The sequence below is a fragment of the Symphodus melops genome (genome assembly GCF_947650265.1).
Source record: "Symphodus melops genome assembly, chromosome: 5".
Classification (NCBI taxonomy): Eukaryota; Metazoa; Chordata; class Actinopteri; order Labriformes; family Labridae; genus Symphodus; species Symphodus melops.
Window position 1 is genome coordinate 1,127,550 of NC_136695.1, and position 24,495 is coordinate 1,152,044.

The 24,495-nt window shown below is 48.4% G+C and overlaps 2 protein-coding genes across 2 annotated transcripts in view; both read right to left on the bottom strand.

The window, feature by feature from the left end:
- Nucleotides 1-5,089, bottom strand: part of LOC306823875 (uncharacterized protein) — a 23,380-nt gene extending 18,291 nt beyond the window's left edge. The window contains exons 1-5 of the mRNA XM_079343765.1: nt 4,576-5,089; nt 4,052-4,192; nt 3,803-3,925; nt 2,306-2,535; nt 75-2,160 (exon numbers count right to left, since the gene is read on the bottom strand). Coding sequence (XP_079199891.1) covers nt 75-2,160; nt 2,306-2,535; nt 3,803-3,925; nt 4,052-4,192; nt 4,576-4,613 — 2,618 coding nt within the window. The 5' untranslated portion in view covers nt 4,614-5,089. The remainder of the gene's footprint in view (nt 1-74; nt 2,161-2,305; nt 2,536-3,802; nt 3,926-4,051; nt 4,193-4,575) is intronic.
- An 84-nt stretch (nt 5,090-5,173) lies between these two features.
- Nucleotides 5,174-23,648, bottom strand: cmtm6 (CKLF-like MARVEL transmembrane domain containing 6). The gene is made up of 5 exons (XM_079343770.1): nt 23,510-23,648; nt 22,327-22,447; nt 12,726-12,902; nt 12,005-12,103; nt 5,174-7,780 (listed from the first exon to the last, which is right to left on the bottom strand). Exons 2-5 carry the CDS (start codon nt 22,438-22,440, stop codon nt 7,601-7,603), a joined length of 570 nt encoding a protein of 189 aa, XP_079199896.1. The 5' UTR covers nt 22,441-22,447; nt 23,510-23,648; the 3' UTR covers nt 5,174-7,600.
- Between the last annotated feature and the right edge of the window lie 847 nt (nt 23,649-24,495).

Genomic DNA, 24,495 nt, shown 5'->3' on the forward strand with positions numbered 1-24,495 from the left:
ATGTTTAGTTTATACTAAAATAAGTAAATTAGTACATGACACTGATTTATAATGCTCATCACATCTGGACTTACTTTGCCTTCCTGCAGTTCCTCACAGCTGGAATCAGTCTCTGTCGTCCGTGGACTGATGTGTTGTACTTCTGCAGGTCCAACTCATCCAGAACCTCCTCAGACATCTGCAGCATATTGGCCAGAGCAGAGCAGTGGATCTCAGAGAGTTTCTCCTCTGATCTGTTCTCTGACTTCAGGAACTCTTGGATCTCCTGATGGACTGAGAGGTCCTTCATCTCTGTCAGACAGTGGAAGATGTTGATGCTTCTGTCAGGAGAGATATCTTTACTGTTCATCTTCTTCAGGTTGTTGGTGACTCTCTGGATCATTTCTGGACTGTTGTGTGTCTGACCCAGGCCTCCTAAGAGTCTCTGGTTTGACTTCAGAGAAAGACCATGAAGGAAGCGAACAAATAGGTCCAGGTGACCGTTCTTACTTTTCAGGGATTTTTCCATTGCTTCCTTTAGGAGAACATCAAGAGGTGAAGCGACATGTTTTTCTCCTAGAAAAGCTTTCAGTACTGTTCTCTTCCTGTTGGTGAAACAGTGGAACTTGTAGACTGCAGCCAGAAACTCCTGAACGCTCAGATGAACAAAGCAGTAGACTGTTTTCTGGAACATCACACACTCTGTTTTGAAGATCTCTGTACAAACTCCTGAGTACACCGAGGCCTCTGTGACATCCAGACCACACCGCTCCAGGTCTTCTTGGTAGAACATGATGTTTCCGTCCTCCAGATGTTCAAACGCCAGCCTCCCCAGCTTCAGAAGAAGTTTTCTGTCAGATTTGGTGAGTTTCTGAGGACTCGCCTGACACCCCTCACCATACTTGTTCTTCTTCCTCTTTGTCTGAACCAGCAGGAAGTGTGAGTACATGTCAGTCAGGGTCTTGGGCAGCTCTCCTCTCTGCTCTGTGCTCATCATGTGCTCCAGAACTGTGGCAGTGATCCAGCAGAAGACCGGAATCAGACACATGATGTGGAGGCTCCTGGATGTCTGGATGTGTGAGATGATTCTGCTGGACAGATCTTCATCACTGAACCTCCTCCTGAAGTACTCCTCCTTCTGGGCGTCAGTGAAGCCTCGTACTTCTGTTACCCTGTCAACACATGAAGGAGGGATCTGATGGGCTGCTGCAGGTCGAGAAGTGATCCAGATGAGAGCTGAGGGAAGCAGATTCCCCTTGATGAGGTTTGTGAACAGTGTGTTTAACGATGACTTCTGTGTGACATCAGACACAACCTCCCTGTTTGTGAAGTCCAATGACAGTCTGCTTTCATCCAGGCCGTCAACGATGAACAACAGTTTACAGACAGCGAGCGTCTCTGCTGCCACCTTCTGTAATGTTGGATGGAAAACACGGAGCAGCTCAAGAAGACTGTAGCGCTTATCTCTGACCAAGTTCAGCTCCCTGAATGAAAGCAGGATCAGCAGACTGATGTCTTGGTTCTCTGAGCCCTCGGCCCAGTCCAGAGTGAACTTCTGCACTGAGAAGGTTTTTCCAACACCAGCCACGCCGTTTGTCAGAACCACTCTGATGAGTTTCTGTTTGTCGGGTTGAGCTCTAGTCTTTGGTTCCTGTTGGTCGGGTTGAGCTCCTGTCTTTGGTTCCTGTTGGTCGGGTTGAGCTCCTGTCTTTGGTTCCTGTTGGTCGGGTTGAGCTCCTGTCTTTGGTTCCTGTTGGTCGGGTTGAGCTTTTGTCTTTGGTTCCTGTTGGTCGGGTTGAGCTCCTGTCTTTGGTTCCTGTTGGTCGGGTTGAGCTTTTGTCTTTGGTTCCTGTTGGTCGGGTTGAGCTCCTGTCTTTGGTTCCTGTTGGTCGGGTTGAGCTCCTGTCTTTGGTTCCTGTTGGTCCGGTAAGGCTTTAAAGATGTCCTGGCACTTGATTGGAGTCTCATGGAGGGTCTTCTTTTTAGAGTTTCTCTCCATCTGTCTCACCTCATGTTGGGTGTTCACCTCTTCTCTCTGCCCCTCTGTGATGTGGAGCTCAGTGAAGATCCTGTTGAGGTGGATTCTACTTCCTGTTTCATCACTTCCTTCAGTCACACGTTCACATCTCGTCCTCAGACTGACCTTGTGTTGATCTAAAACCTCTTGCTGACCTCCATCTACTGAAAGAGAGAATGATACAATCTGATTATTGTTTTCAGATGTTTTTGTAAAAGAAGTAAAAAGAATTTTAATTTCTAGACTTTTGACCAATAAAAGTTGTGTTTTAGGAGGAGATCACAGAAGCACAAAGGTGTACAGTCTTACTTTGTTCAGTGCTGCTCTGACTGACTGTCTGCAGTCCAGATCCTGGTCTGGATCTTTCTCCACACTGAGGACAGGACGAGTCTCCTGCTGAACCAGACTGGTCCCAGTATGAGGTGATGCACTGTCTGCAGAACCAGTGTCCACAGCTGGTAGAGACGGGATCCTTCAGGACGTCCTGACACCCAGGACAGGACGTCTGCTCCTCTCTAACATGAGTCCTCTTTGTCCCCCTGTGAAGACATGTCTTTAGAACTAAACTGATGGTTGACTGATAGAAAATATGAAGATTTATCAAACACAATCTAAAGAGTCAGATGATCACAGAGAGCAGGTAACGCCTTCTTTCTTCTGTTTGGATTCATTTGATTCAGTCAGACTGAACACCATGTGCAGCTTCTTCACAGTCAGAGAATCAAAGAGTCTGATCCTGTCATCCACTGTTTCACTTCAGACAGCTGAGCTCGGGTTAGTCCACCTTTGACCTCAGGTTAGACGTGGTGAAACATTGTGAATTACATTGTGCTGGATCAGCAGTATCAGGGTGAACTCACTCTAGGTCCAGTTGACCCAACGACTGACCCCCCTCCTCATTCCCCCGCTGGCCTGCACTCACACTGCTCCAGGACTAACCTGAGCACGGTTACCTCTTCTTCATAACATCGTAACATTACACATCCACGGCTTTATTTAAAACAATGACGTGCGGTCAAGTCTGAATCCACATGTCGTAGATCAACACGGAGAACATGACAGCTACTTGAAGGACTTTGAGGATTACTTTGAGTCATTTAGTCAGAAACAGATTTAACACTCCAGGATTATACTCCATGTTCACATTGAGTTCCCGTGCTTCTGCTCGTGCATGAGAAACCGTACCATGCCTCAGATCACCTCTTCCATCTGTGCCGGGCCAAGACCACGGATCAGAGCGCTCACTCAAGTCTAAGGAACTGGACTTTGGGGGTCAAACCTGCTTTGGCACGGTACAGATTACCTAGTGTGAGTGTGTCCTCTGTGATGTTCAGGTTTCATTTGTTGTCCTTCTATTTATGGATTCTGTCTCTCCTGGGTCAGACTGGGACTTAAAGACAGTCCTGGACTTTGACACTCCCTGGCAGGAGGGTCTTTATACTAGAGCTGCACTAATGATATGATTTGAATCTTGATTCTGGTCCTCCCACGATCAAAGGAACATGACTGAAGAGGATTATTGACATTGAAGATGAGCGCTCTGTCGTGGATTCTGGTGGATCCATCATATCAGGCTCTTAGTTCTGTAGTTTCATATGATGCTGAAAAGACTAAACAGACACAATAACTGAAACAGGGGCCGTGCTGAGCGCCATCTTCTGCTGCTAATAAACGTTCTAATGAGAAGTAGGAGGATAACGGGCAGGTTCAAAGGTTTGTAAGAGTCCTCTTAGATTACAGCTTTACAAGGTGACTGAACCTACAAGGAAACATGTGAAGAGACAAGGAGTTAGTAAGAAGACTTACTTTGAGTCTGAGGCTCCAGATTCTTTACTAAAGGTTATTATAGGATGATCATTGGACCAATCACTGTTCAGAGACAGACAGCTGGGTACAGGAGACTCTGCTCTCTGTCTGCTCCTCTCAAATCTGTTAAAAAACAAGTTTTATATTTGTATGAATCTTTGATCAACTCTCTGATGACAAATCTGTAAAAGAAGCTGTAAATACAAAAAGATCTCCAGCTGTGGATGATGAGAAGGTTTCCAGGTTTACTTTGAGTCTGAAGGTAAAGGGTCATTACTGAAGTTCATAGGAGGATCGATGGACTTCAGAGACAGACAGCTGGGTCCAGGAGACTCTGCTCCGTCCTCCTCGTCCTCTAAACACACATCCATGATCTGATCTGAAGTCAGTCTGAGAGGAGACACAGACACACACATTATGGGGAGTGGATTGTGCCCTCCTTGACATCACTGAACAGAGAAACAAATGATCTCCGCTTACTTGAATTTCCCTCAGGATCAATAAAGTATCTATCTATCTATCTATCTACCACGCATGAACTGAGACAGTGAACAGTAACATTAGAGAACAAACGTGATGTAGTTCCTACCTTGAACAATACTTTTGAAGTAACTTTAACTTTTACAACAATGCACAGGAAGAACCCGTAGAGAAAACTTAAACTTTGTCAACAAAAACAAGTCTAGCACGAGACTGAACACACACTGTATGAGAGTAATCAGTGTACATGAGCCAACTCAGACTACAGAAGTGAAGATATAAAAAAAACTCACCCCAATCCACTCTTTACTCCTCTGTTCACTTTGTCCATTTAAAATGGAGTCTAACTGGCTGAATACTTTCACTTCCCACTTCCTCACGAGACCTCCATTTACAGGAAATCATCCGACTTCTTCTAACGTTGTGTGTTGGAGCCTGTGTGTGTGTGTGTGTGTGTGTGTGTGTGTGTGTGTGTGTGTGCGCACATCGTCTCCTTGTTTCTTTCTTGAAATAGAGACGGTGCACATAAACAAATGTCAGATTAGATCCTGAGGCTAAATATTTGATTGTGTTCAGAACGAACCAGTATAAACCAGTATGAACCAGTATAAAGTGACCATCAGAGTTCAAGGTGCTGAAGGTGCAGCTCAGGGAGGTCAAGTGTCACAGTGCTGGAGTATTGACTCATTTTAGGGTTAACTGAATCAGTGAGTCAGGTAATCCATCACATCTTCCATCTACAGGAAGGCCTTTACTTTATTTCAAAATAAAAGCACACTAATAATAAGTAGTCTCAGATTAAAGGAGCAGTATGTAACTCCCCCCTCCCCCCCTGAGACTCGATACACAGTTTCCTGCAACTTGAAACAACAAAGGATTCGAGGCCATTAATTATTTGAAAATCTGTTTATTCAAAGACAACAAAACGACTCCGCTCTCACGCGGCGTTAAAGACAAAGTTCTGCACGGTTAGAAACAGTGTTCAGTGTTAGAGGTGAAAACAGGCACACAATAGAAGAGATCATGAAAAAAGATTCGTACATTTAGGCTTTTTGTTTCTGCATCATAAACTGTGAAAACTGGAATATAAAAAAAGTGATTTGTGGGATCGTCTGACAGATTTTCAGAGTCTCTGATTGGTTCGGAATGTGATCTGTGATTGTCGAGCTTCCTGTTATTATTCACGTCGTGAACATTAACAAGCACAGAGAAGGTTTGAATCTGTGACGGGCTTCACTCGTGTTTCAACACTTGAGACAGATCCAGAAGGAAACGACAGGCTGCTGGTGACGGCTCCCTTCGTGTGGAGATTCAGCTGAATATCTTGCAGCAGCATCGACAAACGGTTTAAAACATCAAACAGAAAATCTGATTTCACACATTGATTTTAAGACTTAACCCATTTCATTGAAGCAGAAAAGTAGAAATATGAGACCTCTGAAAAGTGCTGGTTAACTCTTTCATCTTGCAGTCCACTTCCTGTCTTGGGCGTCAAAATAAAAGCAGGGGAACGTTCTTCAACATGCGTTCACCTGAGACTAAATCTAAATTAAAGCTTGCTCAGTTTTCTACGGAGTCCCTGAAGTCCCAAAAGACTAAAACGGAAACAATTCATCTGTACACAACGTTATATGTTGTGGGGAATGTCGTGTGAGGTCGGACTGGAACCCGGATGACTCCAGTCTCCGTTGATGGGGCGCCCCTGCCACCCTCCCTTCACCCCCAAGGACCAATCAGGATCAAAGAATTTCAGCCTCGTTGACAACAAGGAGGAGATGCTAGACGTTCGCTGAAAAGTTGGAAATGTTTTCTCTAAAAAGCCTCTCAGATAAAAGGTTCATATTTACAGCCTGGCACACGCACATTTATAAAACCGACCTACAGACAGCTCGCTGCTCAAGCGGCGTTTATGAACACAGGCTGTAAACGCTCAGGTTCACACGGGATCAAAATCAGCTTCACGACTTCCCTTAAAAACAAAGTGATGAAGCTTGAATCATAAGGCACAAACAGAAAGTATCAAACAACACGAGCACATACAGGGCAGCTGGAGGGGTCAAAACAAAGGCCTGGCTGCTTCAAATATAATGTGACATCACAAGTGGGCGGAGTTATAGCAAAAGGTCAGAGACATGAACTCTCAAAGCAAGAAAAATATTTACAACACGGTTTACGTAAAGGGGAACAGACTTCATGATGTTTGAGAATCAAAAGGAGGAGACGGCGTCACAGCGGCGCTCTGACTCGCACGCACTCCAGAAAACAGAAACTGAGCAGCAAAGTCGTTAGTGGTTCTGTCGTTCATTCACAGACGGGTTTAAAAAAGAAAGGCGGGGTCCTTTTTTATATTTATTTTTGGGGGTGTGGGAAGGGGAGGAGATTGTTGGGAGGGGGAGGAGTTTGTTGGTAGAGGGAGGAGATTGTTGGGAGGGGAGGAGATTGTTGGGAGGGGGAGGAGTTAGTTGGTAGAGGGAGGAGATTGTTGGGAGGGGAGGAGTTAGTTGGGAGGGGAGGAGTGTGTTGGTAGGGGGAGGAGATTGTTGGGAGGGGAGGAGTTAGTTGGGAGGGGGAGGAGATTGATGGGAGGGGAGGAGTTAGTTGGTAGGGGGAGGAGATTGTTGGGAGGGGAGGAGTTTGTTGGTAGGGGGAGGAGATTGTTGGGAGGGTAGGAGTTTGTTGGTAGAGGGAGGAGATTGTTGGGAGGGGGAGGAGTTAGTTGGTAGAGGGAGGAGATTGTTGGGAGGGGAGGAGTTAGTTGGGAGGGGACGAGTGTGTTGGTAGGGGGAGGAGATTGTTGGGAGGGGAGGAGTTAGTTGGGAGGGGACGAGTGTGTTGGTAGGGGGAGGAGATTGTTGGGAGGGGAGGAGTTAGTTGGGAGGGGGAGGAGATTGATGGGAGGGGAGGAGTTAGTTGGGAGGGGGAGGAGATTGTTGGGAGGGGGAGGAGTTAGTTGGGAGGGGGAGGCTTGTGGCTGTGCAGAAAGAGGTGTAACGGGCGTTTCTGCTTCTAAATAAAAACTTTCTCTTTGAACCTTTTAGACATTTAAAAGATGAAACTCAAACTTGGATCCTGGTGAATAAATGTGTGCTGTGAAGGACGCTCTGCGCTGTGATTGGTTACATTCTTCAGATATTGATCGTCGCAGCACATGGCGTGGACGAGGCTAAAACAGGATATGAAACGACATAATAAACAGAAGCCAGGTCAGCCGTCGGTGGCAGAAGCTCCGCCTCTCATCGTCATCTTAAAGGAATAGTGCGCAAAATCCCCTCCGACCTCAGTGTGCAGCGTACGAATGCACACGTGTGAACTTTTAAATCAGACCTCTTCTGTTCCGTTGGCCGTCGGCGCCAGTTTCTCCGTCTCTGCAGCTCTGACTGGAGCTGCGCCGCCGTTACTGGGCTCCTGCTTCCCGTCCTTTTTAAAGGGAAGCCCTTTATTTTTCAGGATCAGGATGAGGTCGAGGAGATACGCCGAGGACGCCAGGAAACCAAACACCTGCAGGAGGAGAAATAAACAAAAGATGACAAACGGGAGACTTGATGAGAATCTCAGGAAGGGGAAGGAAGGAGGGAGGAAAGGAAAGAGACAGGAGGTGAAGAAAGGAGGGAGGAAAGGAGGAGGTGCTGATAATAGATAGATAGATAGATACTTTATTGATCCCGAGGGAAATTCAGGGCATCCAGTAGCAGTATACAGACAGGCAGGACACAAGACATTAGTTACAATACACACCCGCTGTCCCCCCTCCCCTCTGTATACAATAATCCCCCAAACAAGATTTAGCAGCCCCTATGTGACTAAGAGTAAACATAATTACAGGTTAAACCTGTGCAGTTAGCATTAGCATTAGACTTAAACTTATATAGCATAATGTACATAACCTGTGAGGAGAGAAAAACATGTGCTGGTTAAAAGAGACCTGTAAACAGTTAAAGAGCCTTAGAAACAAAGTGCTGACCTTCTAGAAACTAGTTACATGTGCATGTACAGAGGTGTTTGAGGTAGTGCCAGAGGTGTGAGTACAGTCATTAAACAGTCAATGCAGGGATGTAAATTGGCTCACCAACATAAAGGAGCAGTGATTAGCATTAAGTGTCCATGACAATATGGTGAAACCAGGAGTGATTAGGGTGATTATCATTAAAGTACCCAACTATTGAGGAGCAGATTAGCATTAAGTGTCGAAGACAATAGAGTGAAACTTGACCTAATTAGGGTGATCATGTCAACCATTACAGATGTAGCATAACACAACAGTAGGATGAAACCAGACATGATTAGGGTGATTATCATTAAAGTGACCAGTGCTCAGTAAGGTGACTATCAATATGCATTAAAGTGTCCAACTGGAGACTGACTCTGAGGTCAGCAGTGCAGATGAGGAGTGAGAAAAAGTGAAAAAAAAGAGTCCAGGGTTCACCGTGTGCTTCTTCCCTGCCGTGACAGTGAAGTGTTGTACAGTCTTATGGCCTATAGGGGGACAAAAGAGTTCTTGAGCCTGTCCGTGGAGCACGACTGTGACAGCAGTCTGTCACTGAACATGCTCCTCTGCCCGGTGAAGGTGCTGTGCAGAGGGTGGTGTGTGTTGTCCATGATGGAGAGCATTTTGTCCAGAGACCTCCTCTCTACCACTGACACCAGTGAGTCCAGCTCTGTGCCCACCACAGAGCCGGCCCTCCTCACCAGTCTGTCCAGGCCAGTGCGTCCCTCTTCTTGCAGCTTCCTCCCCAGCACACCACTGCGTAGAAGAGGACGCTGGACACCACAGACAGGTAGAACATCTGCAGCAGCTTTTTGCAGATGTTGAAGGACCCCAGCCTTCTCAGGAAGTACAGACGGCTCTGTCCCTTCCTGCAGGTAGTGTCCATGTTAGGCGACCAGTCCAGCTTGTCATCCAGCTGCAGGTACCCGTAGGTCCTGACCACCTCCACGTCGACCCCCCCGATGGAAACAGGTTCTAGATGTGGTTTGTTCCTTCGGAAGTCCACTACCATCTCCTTGGTCTTGGAGGTGTTTAGCTGCAGATGGTTGTCACTGCATCACGTCACAAAGTCCTCGATCAGGCTCCTGTACTCCTCCTCCTGTCCATCCCTGACACAAGCAACTATCACAGTGTCGTCCGAGTATTTCTGCATGTGGCAGAGCTCAGAGTTATACTGGAAGTCCGAGGTGTACAGGGTTAACAGGACAGGGGAGAGCACGGTCCCCTGTGGTGCTCCAGTGCTGCTGACCACAGTGTCAGATGTGCAGTCCTTCAGTCTGACGTACTGTGGTCTCTCTGTGAGGTAGTCCGTGATCCACCTCACCAGGTGCGAGTCCACCCTCATCTCGGTCAGCTTGTCTCTCAGTAGGAGGGGATGGATGGTGTCGAAAGCGCTTGAGAAATCAAAGAACATGATTCTCATCACGCTGCTCCCTTTGTCCAGATGAGAGTAAGCCCTGTGTAGAAGATAGAGGATGGCATCGTCCACGCCCACCTTTGCCTGGTATACAAACTGCAGGGGATCCTGTGCGTGTTGGACCTGGGGTCTGAGGTGTTGGAGCAGCAGCCGTTCGAAGGTCTTCATAACGTGGGATGTCAGAGCGATTGGTCTGAAGTCGCCTGGCTCACTGGGGTTTTTCTTCTTGGGGACAGGGGTGAGGCACGAGGTCTTCCAGAGCACAGGAACCTTCCCGAGCCGCAGGCTCATGTTGAAGATGTGCTGAAGTGGCTCCCCCAGCTCAGCAGAGCAGGCCTTTAGCATCCTGGGACACACCTTGTCCGAGCCTGCTGCCTTCCTGGGGCGGAGTCTCTTCAGCTCCTTGCGCACCTGGTCTCTGGTGATGGTGGGGGGGAGGGGGGATGGATTGTCACTGGAGGTTGTGTCTGTCCTGGTGGAGGTGTTGGGGGGAGTGAGAGGGGGGGAGGGGGTGTGTAGAGGGGTGCTGGGGGGGGGAGGAGTGAGAGGGGGGGAGGGGGTGTGTAGAGGGGGGGAGGGGGTGTGTAGAGGGGTGCTGGGGGGGACAGGCACTGGCTGCAGCGACGGGGCTGTCGAACCTGTTAAAAAACAAGTTGAGCTGGTTTGCTCTCTCAGGGTCCCCGTCTTCTGCGTTGTTATTTTTCTTTTTGCAGCCTGTGATGGTCTTCATGCCCTCCCAGACCTCCCTCATGTTGTTCTGCTGCAGCTTCTGCTCTACCTTCCTTCTGTACTCCTCCTTTGCCTCTCGGAGTCTGACCTTGAGTTCCCCCTGCACCCGCTTCAGCTCTGCCTGGTCTCCCTCCTTGAATGCCCTTTTCTTCCTGTTAAGGATCTCCTTGACATCGCTGGTGATCCAGGGCTTGTTATTCGGGAAGCAGCGCACAGTTTTAGTGGGAACCACAACGTCCATACAGAAGAACATGTAGTCAGTTGTGCAGTGTGTGACCCCCTCGATGTCATCACCATGGGTCTCTTGCAGGGCACTCCAGTCAGTGGTCTCAAAACAGTCTCTGAGAGCGTCCTCTGCCTCAGGAGACCACTTTCTGAAGGTGCGAGTAGTTATCGGTTGTCTCTGGATCATAGTTTTGTACTGTGGCTTGAGTAGGACCAGGTTGTGGTCGGACTTACCCAGAGGTGGTAAGGGGGTGGCAGTGTAGGCGTCCTTCACGTTTGCATACAGGAGGTCTATTGTTCTGTTCTTCCTGGTGGGACAGCTTACAAACTGGTGAAAGTCCAGTAGTGTGGAGTTCAATGTAACATGGTTAAAGTCCCCTGAGATGGCGATGAAAGCATCCGGGTGCAGCGTTTGTAATCTTGAGGTGGTCGCGTGGATGACGTCACACGCAGTCTCGGCGTGCGCACGGGGTGGAACGTAAACAGCAACCACGATCGCGTGAGAGAACTCCCTGGGCATGTAGTAAGGACGGAGACCCACCGCCAGCAGCTCGATGTCTTTGCTGCACGTTGCCTCCTTCACAGTAACATGTCCATGGTGGCACCATCTGTTGTTAATAAACAGCGCGAGTCCTCCTCCTTTCTGTTTGCCGCTGCGTTTCGTGTCTTTGTCCGCTCTCACTGTAGTGAAGCCTGGTAGATCCACGTTAGCGTCCGGGGTGTTTTGAGTCAGCCAGGTTTCTGTGAGGCACATTAAACTGCACTCTCTAAATGTCCGGTTGTTCCTCACAAGAGCAGCCAGCTCGTCTGTCTTGTTGGTTAGACAGTTTACGTTCCCCATAACTATCACCGGAACCGAGGGCTTGTACCTCCATCGCTTAGCCGCTAGCTTAGCCCTTAGCAGAGCCCCGGCTCGACAGCCTCTATACCGCCGCCTCAGCTCCTCTGGTATCGGGTGAACGATGCCGGCTTGTCCCTCTGACCGGAGCGAGAGCAGCGTGTCCCTTGAATAAGAAAGTTTTCCGCTGCTATTTCCACGAAAGCACGAAAAAGTATCCATAGGATACATAAAGTTATACACTGAAGGTGTACTATAAAAACTATATAGTATAGTACTATAAAAACTATAAAAGTAGAAGTTGGCACAGAGCCACAACAAACGAAAAACATAGACGAGTACGACAGGGACGGAGCTACTGAATGTGCGGCCACTCACGTCGGCGCACAGGTGAGAATAATATAAAGAAGGAAAGAAGGCAAAGACTAGAAGAAGACGTTAGAGAAGGAATGAAATAAGGAGATAGGAAAGGACAGGAGGAGCTAGGAAAGGTGAGTAGTGTCAGTCAGTGTGTCGATGTTTACTCACCACAGCAGTTTTCTCCATCGACGTGTTTCCGTTCTCTGCGGCAAAAACGATCGAGGCGATGACGAAGAAAATGGTGATGCCACCGGTGTACAAGAAGTTCTGGAGTAGGAGAAGAAGGAGGAGGAGAAGAATCATAAATAAAGTAAATGAACAAATATTGTTTTCTGATGTTCAGATGATGGTCATGTATGAAACAGGAAGCAGCTGTTGAGTTAATTAGTAAATAAACTATAAATAACACATTAAATGATCTTGTTGTAAAACGATGCAGCTGTGCAGCTCTTCATCCACTAGATGTCGCCCTCGCTGCATCAGTCCCCCCAGCATACAGCCTGCCGGAATATCAAGAGTAGAGTAGAAGAAAAAGAGAGCCAGAAGCCACCAGCTTCTCAGAGCAGTCATGAAATAAAGCTCACCTGGTGGACTCTGTTAGTCCACCTGGTGGACTCTGTCGGCCCACCTGGTGGATTCTGTCAGCTCACCTGGTGGATTCCTGGTGGATTCTGTCAGCTCACCTCGGTCAGTCAACCTGGTGGACTCTGTTAGTCCACCTGGTGGACTCTGTCAGCTCACCTGGTGGACTCTGTCAGTAGACTCACAGTTCCCGCTGTGAGAGACGTGTTTTAAAGAGTGCTGGGGAGGGATTGAACCCTCGACTGACTCTACCTGTCTGCAAAGGTAGATGTGAAGAAGGAAGGGAGCAGGTGAAGGAGGCTCTTACCACACTGGGCCAGCAGGTGATGCCCACTCGGGAGTGCAGGTTTGTGGAGAGGAGGACGAGGAGCAGCAGGGTGAAGAGGAACGCCGTGCAGCTGACAAACTCAAAGAAGTAGAGCGCTGTGCAGTTAAAGCAGCTGCTCACCACCTCCTCCAGGATGAAGGCCACGAACGACAGCAGCTGATGACACACACACACACACACATTTTAAGTTTTCAATCAGAGACATGCAGGGGGGCATGTGGATCAGATACTGATGAAGGGGGGCGTTAAGATCAGATACTGATGAAGGGGGGCGTGTGGATCAGATACTGATGAAGGGGGGCGTGTGGATCAGATACTGATGAAGGGGGGCGTGTGGATCAGATACTGAAGAAGGGGGGCGTGTGGATCAGATACTGATGAAGGGGGGCGTTTGGATCAGATACTGATAAAGGGGGGCGTTTGGATCAGATACTGATAAAGGGGGGCGTTTGGATCAGATACTGGTGAAGGGGGGCGTTTGGATCAGGTACTGATGAAGGGGGGCGTTTGGATCAGGTACTGATGAAGGGGGGCATGTGGATCAGGTACTGATAAAGGGGGGCGTTTGGATCAGATACTGATGAAGGGGGGCGTGTGGATCAGATACTCATGAAGGGAGGCGTTTGGATCAGATACTGATGAAGGGGGGCGTGTGGATCAGATACTGATGAATGGGGGCATGTGGATCAGGTACTGATGAAGGGAGGCATGTGGATCACAGTATAAGCGAGCCGCGGGGACTTCTTTCCGACCCCGGTGTCTGGGACTGATACCTCTGTCGCCGTGGTAACAAACAGGCGTCATAAACCGTTTAAACAATAACCACAGTCATGAAGTTGGGACTGTGTGGACTTTGATTTCTTTATAGAGATAAACGTCAGCTCGTGTCCTTGTTGCCGTGGCGATCAGCAGACGTTTCATAGTGCGGTATGATGACGAGCCTGCTGCGCAGCGTTTCAAACATTTCCACTTTGTTCCGTTTACGTCTTTACTGTTGACTTTTCAAAAGAGACTAAAAATAAAGTTCACCGCGTGCACACTGACACACGCTGAACGCAGCGGGTCAAAGTACCAGACCAGTAAAACTCTTTTATTAAGAGTTTGGATAAACACACTCTCTCTCTCTCTCTGTGTGTGTGTGGGCGTTTGGGCGAGTCACTGAGCTGAGTCAACAGGAAGAGGAAGGAGGATGTTGGACTCGTCGTCCCCCCCCCCCCCCCCCCCCGAATGGTACGATCCACAGTGAGGCGTGCTGCTGTTTAAACACGGCTAAAACTAAACTCAGGTTTAAAAAAAAAAAAACTGACAAATCCCTGCTCTGGACCCGAGGGTGGTCACAACACCAGAATCTGAAAGCTGCAGTCTGTAGCTCTGCCCCCTAGTGTTTAAAATGAGTACTGCAGTCTAAACTCTAATCATCACAGAGAGCTGTCTCCCCCCCTCCTCTCACACAGGTCAGCGTGTGGTGGACACTGTAGCTTCAGTGTTTAGCCAGCTCTGCATGTGGTGGACTCTGTAGCTTCAGTGTTTAGCCAGCTCTGCATGTGGTGGACACTGTAGCTTCAGTGTTTAGCCAGCTCTGCATGTGGTGGACACTGTAGCTTCAGTGTTTAGCCAGCTCTGCATGTGGTGGACACTGTAGCTTCAGTGTTTAGCCAGCTCTGCATGCGGTGGACACTGTAGCTTCAGTGTTTAGCCAGCTCTGCATGTGAAGGACACTGTAGCTTCAGTGTTTAGCCAGCTCTGCATGTGGTGGACACTGTAGCTTCAGTGTTTAGCCAGCTCTGCATGGGTCTGTAAAGCTTTCTGCGTTCTAACCTCTCTCCATGTTTCATCTCCAACATTGATCCTAGTTTGAGCAGCTTTCTGCTGCTGGAGCTTATTAGAAACATGCAGAGGCTTTTTAGCTCGGGTACAATCACTTCTATCTGAAGCAGTTCCACTGCCCGCTTCCATCGCTGCAACACCTGTTCACCTGATAACTGCTCTCATATCTGGCAAACCCAGGGGCGTCCAAAACGGCCTTCAAAGCCCCGCCTACCTTCTCTGGTCCAATCAAATCCAGACCATTCAGGAGCAGAATCTAAAGTTAGAAGGAGGACATACTGGCTGCTGCATTGTTGAAGAGAAGCTTCAACACAGCAGGTTTCCTTCATGATCACACAGGAAGAGAGCAGCTCTCTGATTGGTCCTTTAAATAAACGCAGCTCTCTGACTGGTCCTTTAAATAAACGCAGCTCTCTGACTGGTCCTTTAAATAAACACAGCTCTCTGATTGGTCCTTTAAATAAACGCAGCTCTCTGATTGGTCCTTTAAATAAACACAGCTCTCTGATTGGTCCTTTAAATAAACGCAGCTCTCTGATTGGTCCTTTAAATAAACAGGTCTCTGATTGGTCCTTTAAATAAACGCAGCTCTCTGATTGGTCCTTTAAATAAACGCAGCTCTCTGATTGGTCCTTTAAAGGTCTCTGGAGGAGATGCTCTCTGATTGTCGACTACAGTCAGATGTGTTTGTTGCCATGACACCTCTTCTTTAAGCTCTTGCTGTTCTCTGGCTCCGCCCTCTTGTCTGAATAAGGTCACGTCATGAAAGCTTGAGATGGATGCAAACAGGACTGAAGTGAGAAACATTAGAGAGCTCTGTGAAGAGATGAGAGGGTCAGAGACGCTGCTGTCTTCAGTGTAGGACGGAGGACACTTTGTCTCCTGTGTATTTCTGTGCTGTGGTAAACCAACGTGCAGACGACGCCTCACCGAGCTTTAAAGCAGGAAAATATTCTCTGATTCATGTTGGTTATAAAAAGTCTTTGTTTCCTTCAGACAGAGACAAACCCTGAACCACAGAGCTCCACCCAGACGTCTGACCTCACACCCCTCTCTCTCTCTTTTTCCCTCTCTCTCTCTTTTTCCCTCTCTCTTTCCCCCCCTCTCTCTCTCTCTCCCTCTCTTTTTCTCTCCCCATCTCCCTCTCTTTTTCCCTCTCTTTTTCTCTCCCCTCTCTCTCTTTTTCCCTCTCTCTCTTTTTCTCTCCCTGTCTCTCTCTCTTTTTCTCTCCCTCTCTCTCTTTTTTCCCCTCTCTTTTTCTCTCCTGTCTCTCTCTCCCCCCCCCCCTCTCTCTCTTTTTCTCTCCCTGTCTCTCTCTCTTTTTCCCTCTCTCTCTCTCTCTTTTTCTCTCTCTGTCTCTCTCTCTTTTTCTCTCTCTCTCTCTCTCTCTCTTTTTCTCTCTCTCTCTTTAATAATTGGTGCAAAATATTTCACACACTTATCGTGTGTGTGTTAAAGTCCTCTGGTCATCAACAGCCGACTGAACGCTTCATAACCACCTGCTGAAAAGGACCAATAAGAGCGGCCCTCACGTTCTCACGCCATCAGCTGACCCTGATCCTCCTCCATGAGTGAGGACGTACAGTGTCCATGAGTGAGGACGTACAGTGTCCACACTGTCCTCACGTCTGAGGTGTCCATGAGTGAGGACGTAGTGTCCATGAGTGAGGACGTACAGTGTCCATGAGTGAGGACGTACAGTGTCCACACTGTCCTCACGTCTGAGGTGTCCATGAGTGAGGACGTAGTGTCCATGAGTGAGGACGTACAGTGTCCACACTGTCCTCACGTCTGAGGCGTCCATGTGTGAGGACATACAGTGTCCACACTGTCCTCACGTCTGAGGCGTCCATGTGTGAGGACGTACAGTGTCCACACTGTCCTCACGTCTGAGGTGTCCATGAGTGAGGACGTAGTGTCCATGAGTGAGGACGTACAGTGTCCATGAGTGAGGACGTACAGTGTCCACACTGTCCTCACGTCTGAGGTGTCCATGAGTGAGGACGTAGTGTCCATGAGTGAGGACGTACAGTGTCCACACTGTCCTCACGTCTGAGGCGTCCATGTGTGAGGACGTACAGTGTCCACACTGTCCTCACGTCTGAGGCGTCCATGTGTGAGGACGTACAGTGTCCACACTGTCCTCACGTCTGAGGTGTCCATGAGTGAGGACGTAGTGTCCATGAGTGAGGACGTACAGTGTCCATGAGTGAGGACGTACAGTGTCCACACTGTCCTCACGTCTGAGGTGTCCATGAGTGAGGACGTAGTGTCCATGAGTGAGGACGTACAGTGTCCATGAGTGAGGACGTACAGTGTCCACACTGTCCTCACGTCTGAGGTGTCCATGAGTGAGGACGTAGTGTCCATGAGTGAGGACGTACAGTGTCCATGAGTGAGGACGTACAGTGTCCACACTGTCCTCACGTCTGAGGTGTCCATGTGTGAGGACTCATGGTGTCTTTACGTGAGTGATGAGAGACAGAACGTTTCCTCCTGATGATGCAACAAAACACTCGACACTTCCTCCCTGACAGGCTGTCAGTCACCAGGAGGAACACAGCTGGAGACCCCCAACACACACACACACACACACACACACACACACACACACACACATCCTCTTTTACTACAGTCCATCTGTTCGTGTTGCAACAGCAGCTCTGAGATCTGCTAACGACAGCGCGGCTCAACTTTCACTTCCACATCTGCAGCCGCCTGAGGAGGAATATGGAGGGGTCACACACACACACACACACACACACACACACACACACACACACACACACACACACACACACACACACACACACACACACACACACACACACACACACACACACACACACACACACACACACACACTGTTCTGTTGTTATTAGACGTAATCTGAATGTGGTCACTGTCACTTTAAATCAGGATGGCTCATGTAGTCTTGCTAACGTGGAAGCCGTACAGGGAGCCTGTGCAGGTGGGACTCTGTGTGCTTCATGGTCCTGGTCTGAAGTCTGAGAGGGAGCAGACCTACTGAGCCTGTGCAGGTGGGACTCTGTGTGCTTCATGGTCCTGGTCTGAAGTCTGGGAGGGAGCAGACCTACTGAGCATGTGCAGGTGGGACTCTGTGTGCTTCATGGTCCTGGTCTGAAGTCTGGGAGGGAGCAGACCTACTGAGCATGTGCAGGTGGGACTCTGTGTGCTTCATGGTCCTGGTCTGAAGTCTGAGAGGGAGCAGACCTACTGAGCCTGTGCAGGTGGGACTCTGTGTGCTTCATGGTCCTGGTCTGAAGTCTGGGAGGGAGCAGACCTACTGAGCATGTGCAGGTGGGACTCTGTGTGCTTCATGGTCCTGGTCTGAAGTCTGAGAGGGAGCAGACCTACTGAGCCTGTGCAGGTGGGACTCTGTGTGCTTCATGGTCCTGGTCTGAAGTCTGAGAGGGAGCAGACCTACTGAGCATGTGCAGGTGGGACTCTGTGTGCTTCATGGTCCTGGTCTGAAGTCTGGGAGGGAGCAGACCTACTGAGCCTGTGCAGGTGGGACTCTGTGTGCTTCATGGTCCTGGTCTGAAGTCTGAGAGGGAGCAGACCTACTGAGCATGTGCAGGTGGGACTCTGTGTGCTTCATGGTCCTGGTCTGAAGTCTGGGAGGGAGCAGACCTACTGAGCCTGTGCAGTGAACACGGGTTTGTTCTCTTCAGGCTTCAGGGAGGTTTCCGTCTGGAACACCGAGCGCTGACTGACGCAGTAAAATAAAGTTTATTTTCAACGTGTTTCCTCTGATTACTCACCACACACACACACACACACACACACACACACACACACACACACACACACACACACACACACACACACACACACACACACACACACACACACACACACACAACCTCCCGCTGAGAGCGCCCTGCAGGGAGGGGCCACTTCCATCTCTCAAAACAAGTCTGATATTTAATAAAAGTCTTTGTTCTGAGCTCACTGTGTGTCTGTGTGTGTGTGTGTGTGTGTGTGTCTGTGTCTGTGTGTCTGTGTGTGTGTGTGTGTGTGTGTGTCTGTGTCTGTGTGTCTGTGTGTGTGTGTGTGTGTGTGTGTCTGTGTGTCTGTGTGTCACGCTGGTGTTTTGGTTCAGACTGGTTGGTCCGGTTGGGGGAGTTTGTGAAGTGAAGCTGAATGAACAATGTCTTCTGTTTGTTCAGACACAAAACGTGAGACTGAAGGTGCAGACTGAAGGTGAAGGTGCAGACTGAAGGTGCAGACTGAAGGTGAAGGTGCAGACTGAAGGTGAAGGTGCAGACTGAAGGTGCAGACTGAAGGTGAAGGTGTAGACTGAAGGTGCAGACTGAAGGTGAAGGTGCAGACTGAAGGTGAAGGTGCAGACTGAAGGTGCAGACTGAAGGTGAAGGTGCAGACTGAAGGTGAAGGTGCAGACTGAAGGTGCAGACTGAAGGTGAAGGTGTAGACTGAAGGTGCAGACTGAAGGTGAAGGTGCAGACTGAAGGTGAAGGTGTAGACTGAAGGTGCAGACTGAAGGTGAAGGTGCAGACTGAAGGTGAAGGTGCAGACTGAAGGTGAAGGTGCAGACTGAAGGTGAAGGTGTAGACTGAAGGTGCAGACTGAAGGTGAAGGTGCAGACTGAAGGTGAAGGTGCAGACTGAAGGTGCAGACTGAAGGTGAAGGTGTAGACTGAAGGTGCAGACTGAAGGTGAAGGTGCAGACTGAAGGTGAAGGTGCAGACTGAAGGTGAAGGTGCAGACTGAAGGTGAAGGTGTAGACTGAAGGTGCAGACTGAAGGTGAAGGTGCAGACTGAAGGTGAAGGTGTAGACTGAAGGTGAAGGTGCAGACTGAAGGTGAAGGTGTAGACTGAAGGTGCAGACTGAAGGTGAAGGTGCAGACTGAAGGTGAAGGTGCAGACTGAAGGTGCAGACTGAAGGTGAAGGTGTAGACTGAAGGTGCAGACTGAAGGTGAAGGTGCAGACTGAAGGTGAAGGTGCAGACTGAAGGTGAAGGTGCAGACTGAAGGTGTAGACTGAAGGTGTAGACTGAAGGTGCAGACTGAAGGTGAAGGTGCAGACTGAAGGTGTAGACTGAAGGTGCAGACTGAAGGTGCAGACTGAAGGTGCAGACTGAAGGTGAAGGTGCAGACTGAAGGTGCAGACTGAAGGTGTAGACTGAAGGTGAAGGTGCAGACTGAAGGTGCAGACTGAAGGTGCAGACTGAAGGTGAAGGTGTAGACTGAAGGTGCACACTGAAGGTGCAGACTGAAGGTGCAGACTGAAGGTGCAGACTGAAGGTGCAGACTGAAGGTGAAGGTGTAGACTGAAGGTGCACACTGAAGGTGCAGACTGAAGGTGATGGTGCAGACTGAAGGTGAAGGTGCAGACTGAAGGTGAAGGTGCAGACTGAAGGTGCAGACTGAAGGTGCAGACTGAAGGTGAAGGTGCAGACTGAAGGTGCAGACTGAAGGTGCAGACTGAAGGTGAAGGTGCAGACTGAAGGTGCAGACTGAAGGTGCAGACTGAAGGTGAAGGTGCAGACTGAAGGTGCACACTGAAGGTGCAGACTGAAGGTGTAGACTGAAGGTGTAGACTGAAGGTGCAGACTGAAGGTGCAGACTGAAGGTGAAGGTGCAGACTGAAGGTGCAGACTGAAGGTGTAGACTGAAGGTGCAGACTGAAGGTGAAGGTGTAGACTGAAGGTGCAGACTGAAGGTGAAGGTGTAGACTGAAGGTGCAGACTGAAGGTGTAGACTGAAGGTGAAGGTGCAGACTGAAGGTGTAGACTGAAGGTGCAGACTGAAGGTGAAGGTGCAGACTGAAGGTGAAGGTGCAGACTGAAGGTGTAGACTGAAGGTGCAGACTGAAGGTGCAGACTGAAGGTGTAGACTGAAGGTGCAGACTGAAGGTGCAGACTGAAGGTGCAGACTGAAAGTGAAGGTGCAGACTGAAGGTGTAGACTGAAGGTGCAGACTGAAGGTGCAGACTGAAGGTGCAGACTGAAGGTGCAGACTGAAGGTGAAGGTGTAGACTGAAGGTGCAGACTGAAGGTGCAGACTGAAGGTGAAGGTGTAGACTGAAGGTGTAGACTGAAGGTGCAGACTGAAGGTGAAGGTGTAGACTGAAGGTGAAGGTGCAGACTGAAGGTGCAGACTGAAGGTGAAGGTGTAGACTGAAGGTGTAGACTGAAGGTGAAGGTGCAGACTGAAGGTGCAGACTGAAGGTGAAGGTGTAGACTGAAGGTGCAGACTGAAGGTGTAGACTGAAGGTGAAGGTGCAGACTGAAGGTGCAGACTGAAGGTGAAGGTGTAGACTGAAGGTGCAGACTGAAGGTGTAGACTGAAGGTGTAGACTGAAGGTGTAGACTGAAGGTGAAGGTGTAGACTGAAGGTGAAGGTGTAGACTGAAGGTGAAGGTGTAGACTGAAGGTGTAGACTGAAGGTGCAGACTGAAGGTGTAGACTGAAGGTGAAGGTGCAGACTGAAGGTGCAGACTGAAGGTGCAGACTGAAGGTGTAGACTGAAGGTGAAGGTGCAGACTGAAGGTGAAGGTGCAGACTGAAGGTGTAGACTGAAGGTGAAGGTGCAGACTGAAGGTGAAGGTGCAGACTGAAGGTGCAGACTGAAGGTGAAGGTGTAGACTGAAGGTGTAGACTGAAGGTGAAGGTGTAGACTGAAGGTGTAGACTGAAGGTGCAGACTGAAGGTGTAGACTGAAGGTGAAGGTGCAGACTGAAGGTGAAGGTGTAGACTGAAGGTGCAGACTGAAGGTGAAGGTGTAGACTGAAGGTGCAGACTGAAGGTGAAGGTGTAGACTGAAGGTGCACACTGAAGGTGCAGACTGAAGGTGAAGGTGTAGACTGAAGGTGAAGGTGTAGACTGAAGGTGTAGACTGAAGGTGCAGACTGAAGGTGCAGACTGAAGGTGCAGACTGAAGGTGCAGACTGAAGGTGAAGGTGTAGACTGAAGGTGCAGACTGAAGGTGCAGACTGAAGGTGTAGACTGAAGGTGCAGACTGAAGGTGCAGACTGAAGGTGTAGACTGAAGGTGTAGACTGAAGGTGTAGACTGAAGGTGCAGACTGAAGGTGCAGACTGAAGGTGAAGGTGTAGACTGAAGGTGCAGACTGAAGGTGCAGACTGAAGGTGTAGACTGAAGGTGCAGACTGAAGGTGCAGACTGAAGGTGAAGGTGTAGACTGAAGGTGCACACTGAAGGTGCAGACTGAAGGTGAAGGTGCAGACTGAAGGTGAAGGTGTAGACTGAAGGTGCACACTGAAGGTGCAGACTGAAGATGAAGGTGTAGACTGAAGGTGAAGGTGCAGACTGAAGGTGCAGACTGAAGGTGCAGACTGAAGGTGCAGGTGTAGACTGAAGGTGCACACTGAAGGTGCAGACTGAAGATGAAGGTGTAGACTGAAGGTGCAGACTGAAGGTGTAGACTGAAGGTGCAGACTGAAGGTGTAGACTGAAGGTGAAGGTGCAGACTGAAGGTGCAGACTGAAGGTGCAGACTGAAGGTGAAGGTGTAGACTGAAGGTGCAGACTGAAGGTGCAGACTGAAGGTGCACGCTGTGATGCGTCCTGACTGACTCTGAGCACTTAAAGGACCTCTGTGGGAGATCAGGGTTAGCTTAGATCAGGGTTAGCTTAGATCAGGGTTAGCTTAGATCAGGGTTAGCTTATCATCAATAACAAGCTGTGCACAGATCCTGATCACTTAGATCTCACATGAACGTGAAAAGTGCGGAGGGTCCTTGAACTCACCACTTGGCAGACTTTGATGACAAAGTGGACCTTATCCAGGTGTTCTGACGGAACCATGAAGCACGAGGATTTGGGCTCAGAGACGGTGGTGGGTGAGTAAACTGTGGAGGTCATGACGGAGCTGCAGAGAGAGAGAGAGAGAGGGAGAGAGAGAGAGACAGAGAGAGAGAGAGACAGAGACAGAGACAGAGAGGAAGAGGGAGAGAGAGAGAGAGGAAGAGAGAGTGAGTTACACACTGAGAGCAAACATGAGTTATGGTTTGATATGAACACATTTACGTCACATGACCTGAATGTTTTCCCAGGACAGGAATCGAATCATGTTGACAGAAGTTTTGAAACCACAACAACAGAAGCAGAAGTCTCAGACTTGTTCATCACGTCTGGTTTTAATACTAAAAGATGCATCAAAACGCAGCTGACTAAAACATTGTCCAACACGGAGGAAGGAGCTCCTCTTCTTCTTCTGACTGTTCAGGGTCATTGGAGGGCTTTCAGGGTTTTCCCCACATGAGGTGAGTGAAGAGTGAAAAGTGAAAGCAGACAGGTCGAGGTGTGCAAACACTGACGAGCATTTACTGCACTCATAAAACAGATCAACCTGCACAGGTGGACTTTGTAACTACCACTTTGAAAAGGAGAAAAAAAAAAAAAAGAACTTAATTTGAAAGTTATCAGATTTTATATGTCACATATTTTACAAACACATGGACACTTTCCAGAGCTGTATCTGACGTCACTGTGAGCAGAGGAGAGCTGTGGTGTGTTCGGCGTGTTTGATCCTCCATACTGTTCTGTATCTCATCTTCTACAGCTCACTCAGAGCACCAGAGCAGCGCTGCATGTTGACGGAAAACACCCACTCTAACAGATGGAAAAGTGACTCAGAGGTCAGGGAAACTCTGCTTTCACGGTGTCATATTCATGCCGAATTACAGAGCGGACGTGTTTTGGGACTACTAATCGACTTTAATCGGATTACGTGTCACTGTTCGGAAGATAAGACCTGAAATAGATAAATTCACTGGATATTAAATGGAGTCTGGCGCTTCCTCCGCATGAGCGCACGCGCTCCTCAGTTAACGACGGCCTCAAATCTGACAAAAGTTCCCGCCGTAAAGACCACGGTCCATCTACCGTAAAACGTGACAAACAACGTAAAAGTTTAGAGAGTAAAACTCACCGTTCAGGTTTCTTCCGCTTCTCAGAGAAATAAAGTTTCCAACTGCGGAGATCAACTCCCTCCCTCTGTCTCCGGATGCTGAGCTACAACTTCCGCAAAGACACAGTTAGACTCAACATATGGGACTTCCGGTTTCGTCCCATATGTCCCCTTTCAAATTAAAAGTTAAATTAGGGGTTTTCTTCTTCTTGTGTTCGTCGTCATCGTTTTTCTAACCTTGTGCGACAATAATTAGCTTTTTTATGTACTTCATGTGAAAATTAATTTATATAAATTTCTTTTTGAGTTTCAAACTGGTGGTACGGAGCCCCTGAAATCCCAAGATTCTCAGTTTGTAAACAAATTTATATTAAAGGTTAAAAACGAATTAATCTCACAATGAATTCACCCAGACTACTGTGTGGGTGATAGAGCAGACAGGTTTAAGGACATGGATCACTTTAGGTAGAAATACGTGTCCTGGTAGAAAAGAAAAAAATGAACAAACAAAATACAGTAGATGGCGGCGATGCAAAAATGACAGGTGCCAAAAAACCTCAAAAAAACTCAGAAGAAGAAGAAAAGGCACGAGAGGACAGGTAGAAAACTAAAGACTAAACTTTAAAATAAGAGTTTGATAAATGTTTTGTCTCTAAGATATCGCACTGTGTGTTACTTCGTTTACTTCTGTTTTATTAAACTTTTATTTCCTTAAAAGTTTAAAAATCACAGATCAGAGAAACGTCCAAATGTTTTGTCAGAACTTTAAAATACAAACTTACTTTATTATTTTAGTAACACGAATAAATAAGAAGTTTCTCTCATATATAGGAAACAAACATAAGGTTCATAGTTTGCTTTATTCTGAAATAAAACAAGGCGACTTCCGGCGATTTGTTTTGACACTGCTCTGAAACGCACACACACACACACACACACACACACACACACATACACACACACACACACACACACACACACACACACTCCTAAAAAAACCGTTTGTT

What these genes read in the sequence shown, in the direction of transcription:
- cmtm6 (XM_079343770.1), bottom strand. Translation starts at nt 22,440, where the DNA reads ATGACCTCCACAGTTTACTCACCCACCACCGTCTCTGAGCCCAAATCC. An exon ending in TCATCAAAGTCTGCCAAGTG is followed by an intron (nt 12,903 to 22,326) that starts GTGAGTTCAAGG and finishes GTGTGTCATCAG; the next exon opens with CTGCTGTCGTTCGTGGCCTT. An exon ending in CGATGGAGAAAACTGCTGTG is followed by an intron (nt 7,781 to 12,004) that starts GTGAGTAAACAT and finishes CTCCTCCTGCAG; the next exon opens with GTGTTTGGTTTCCTGGCGTC.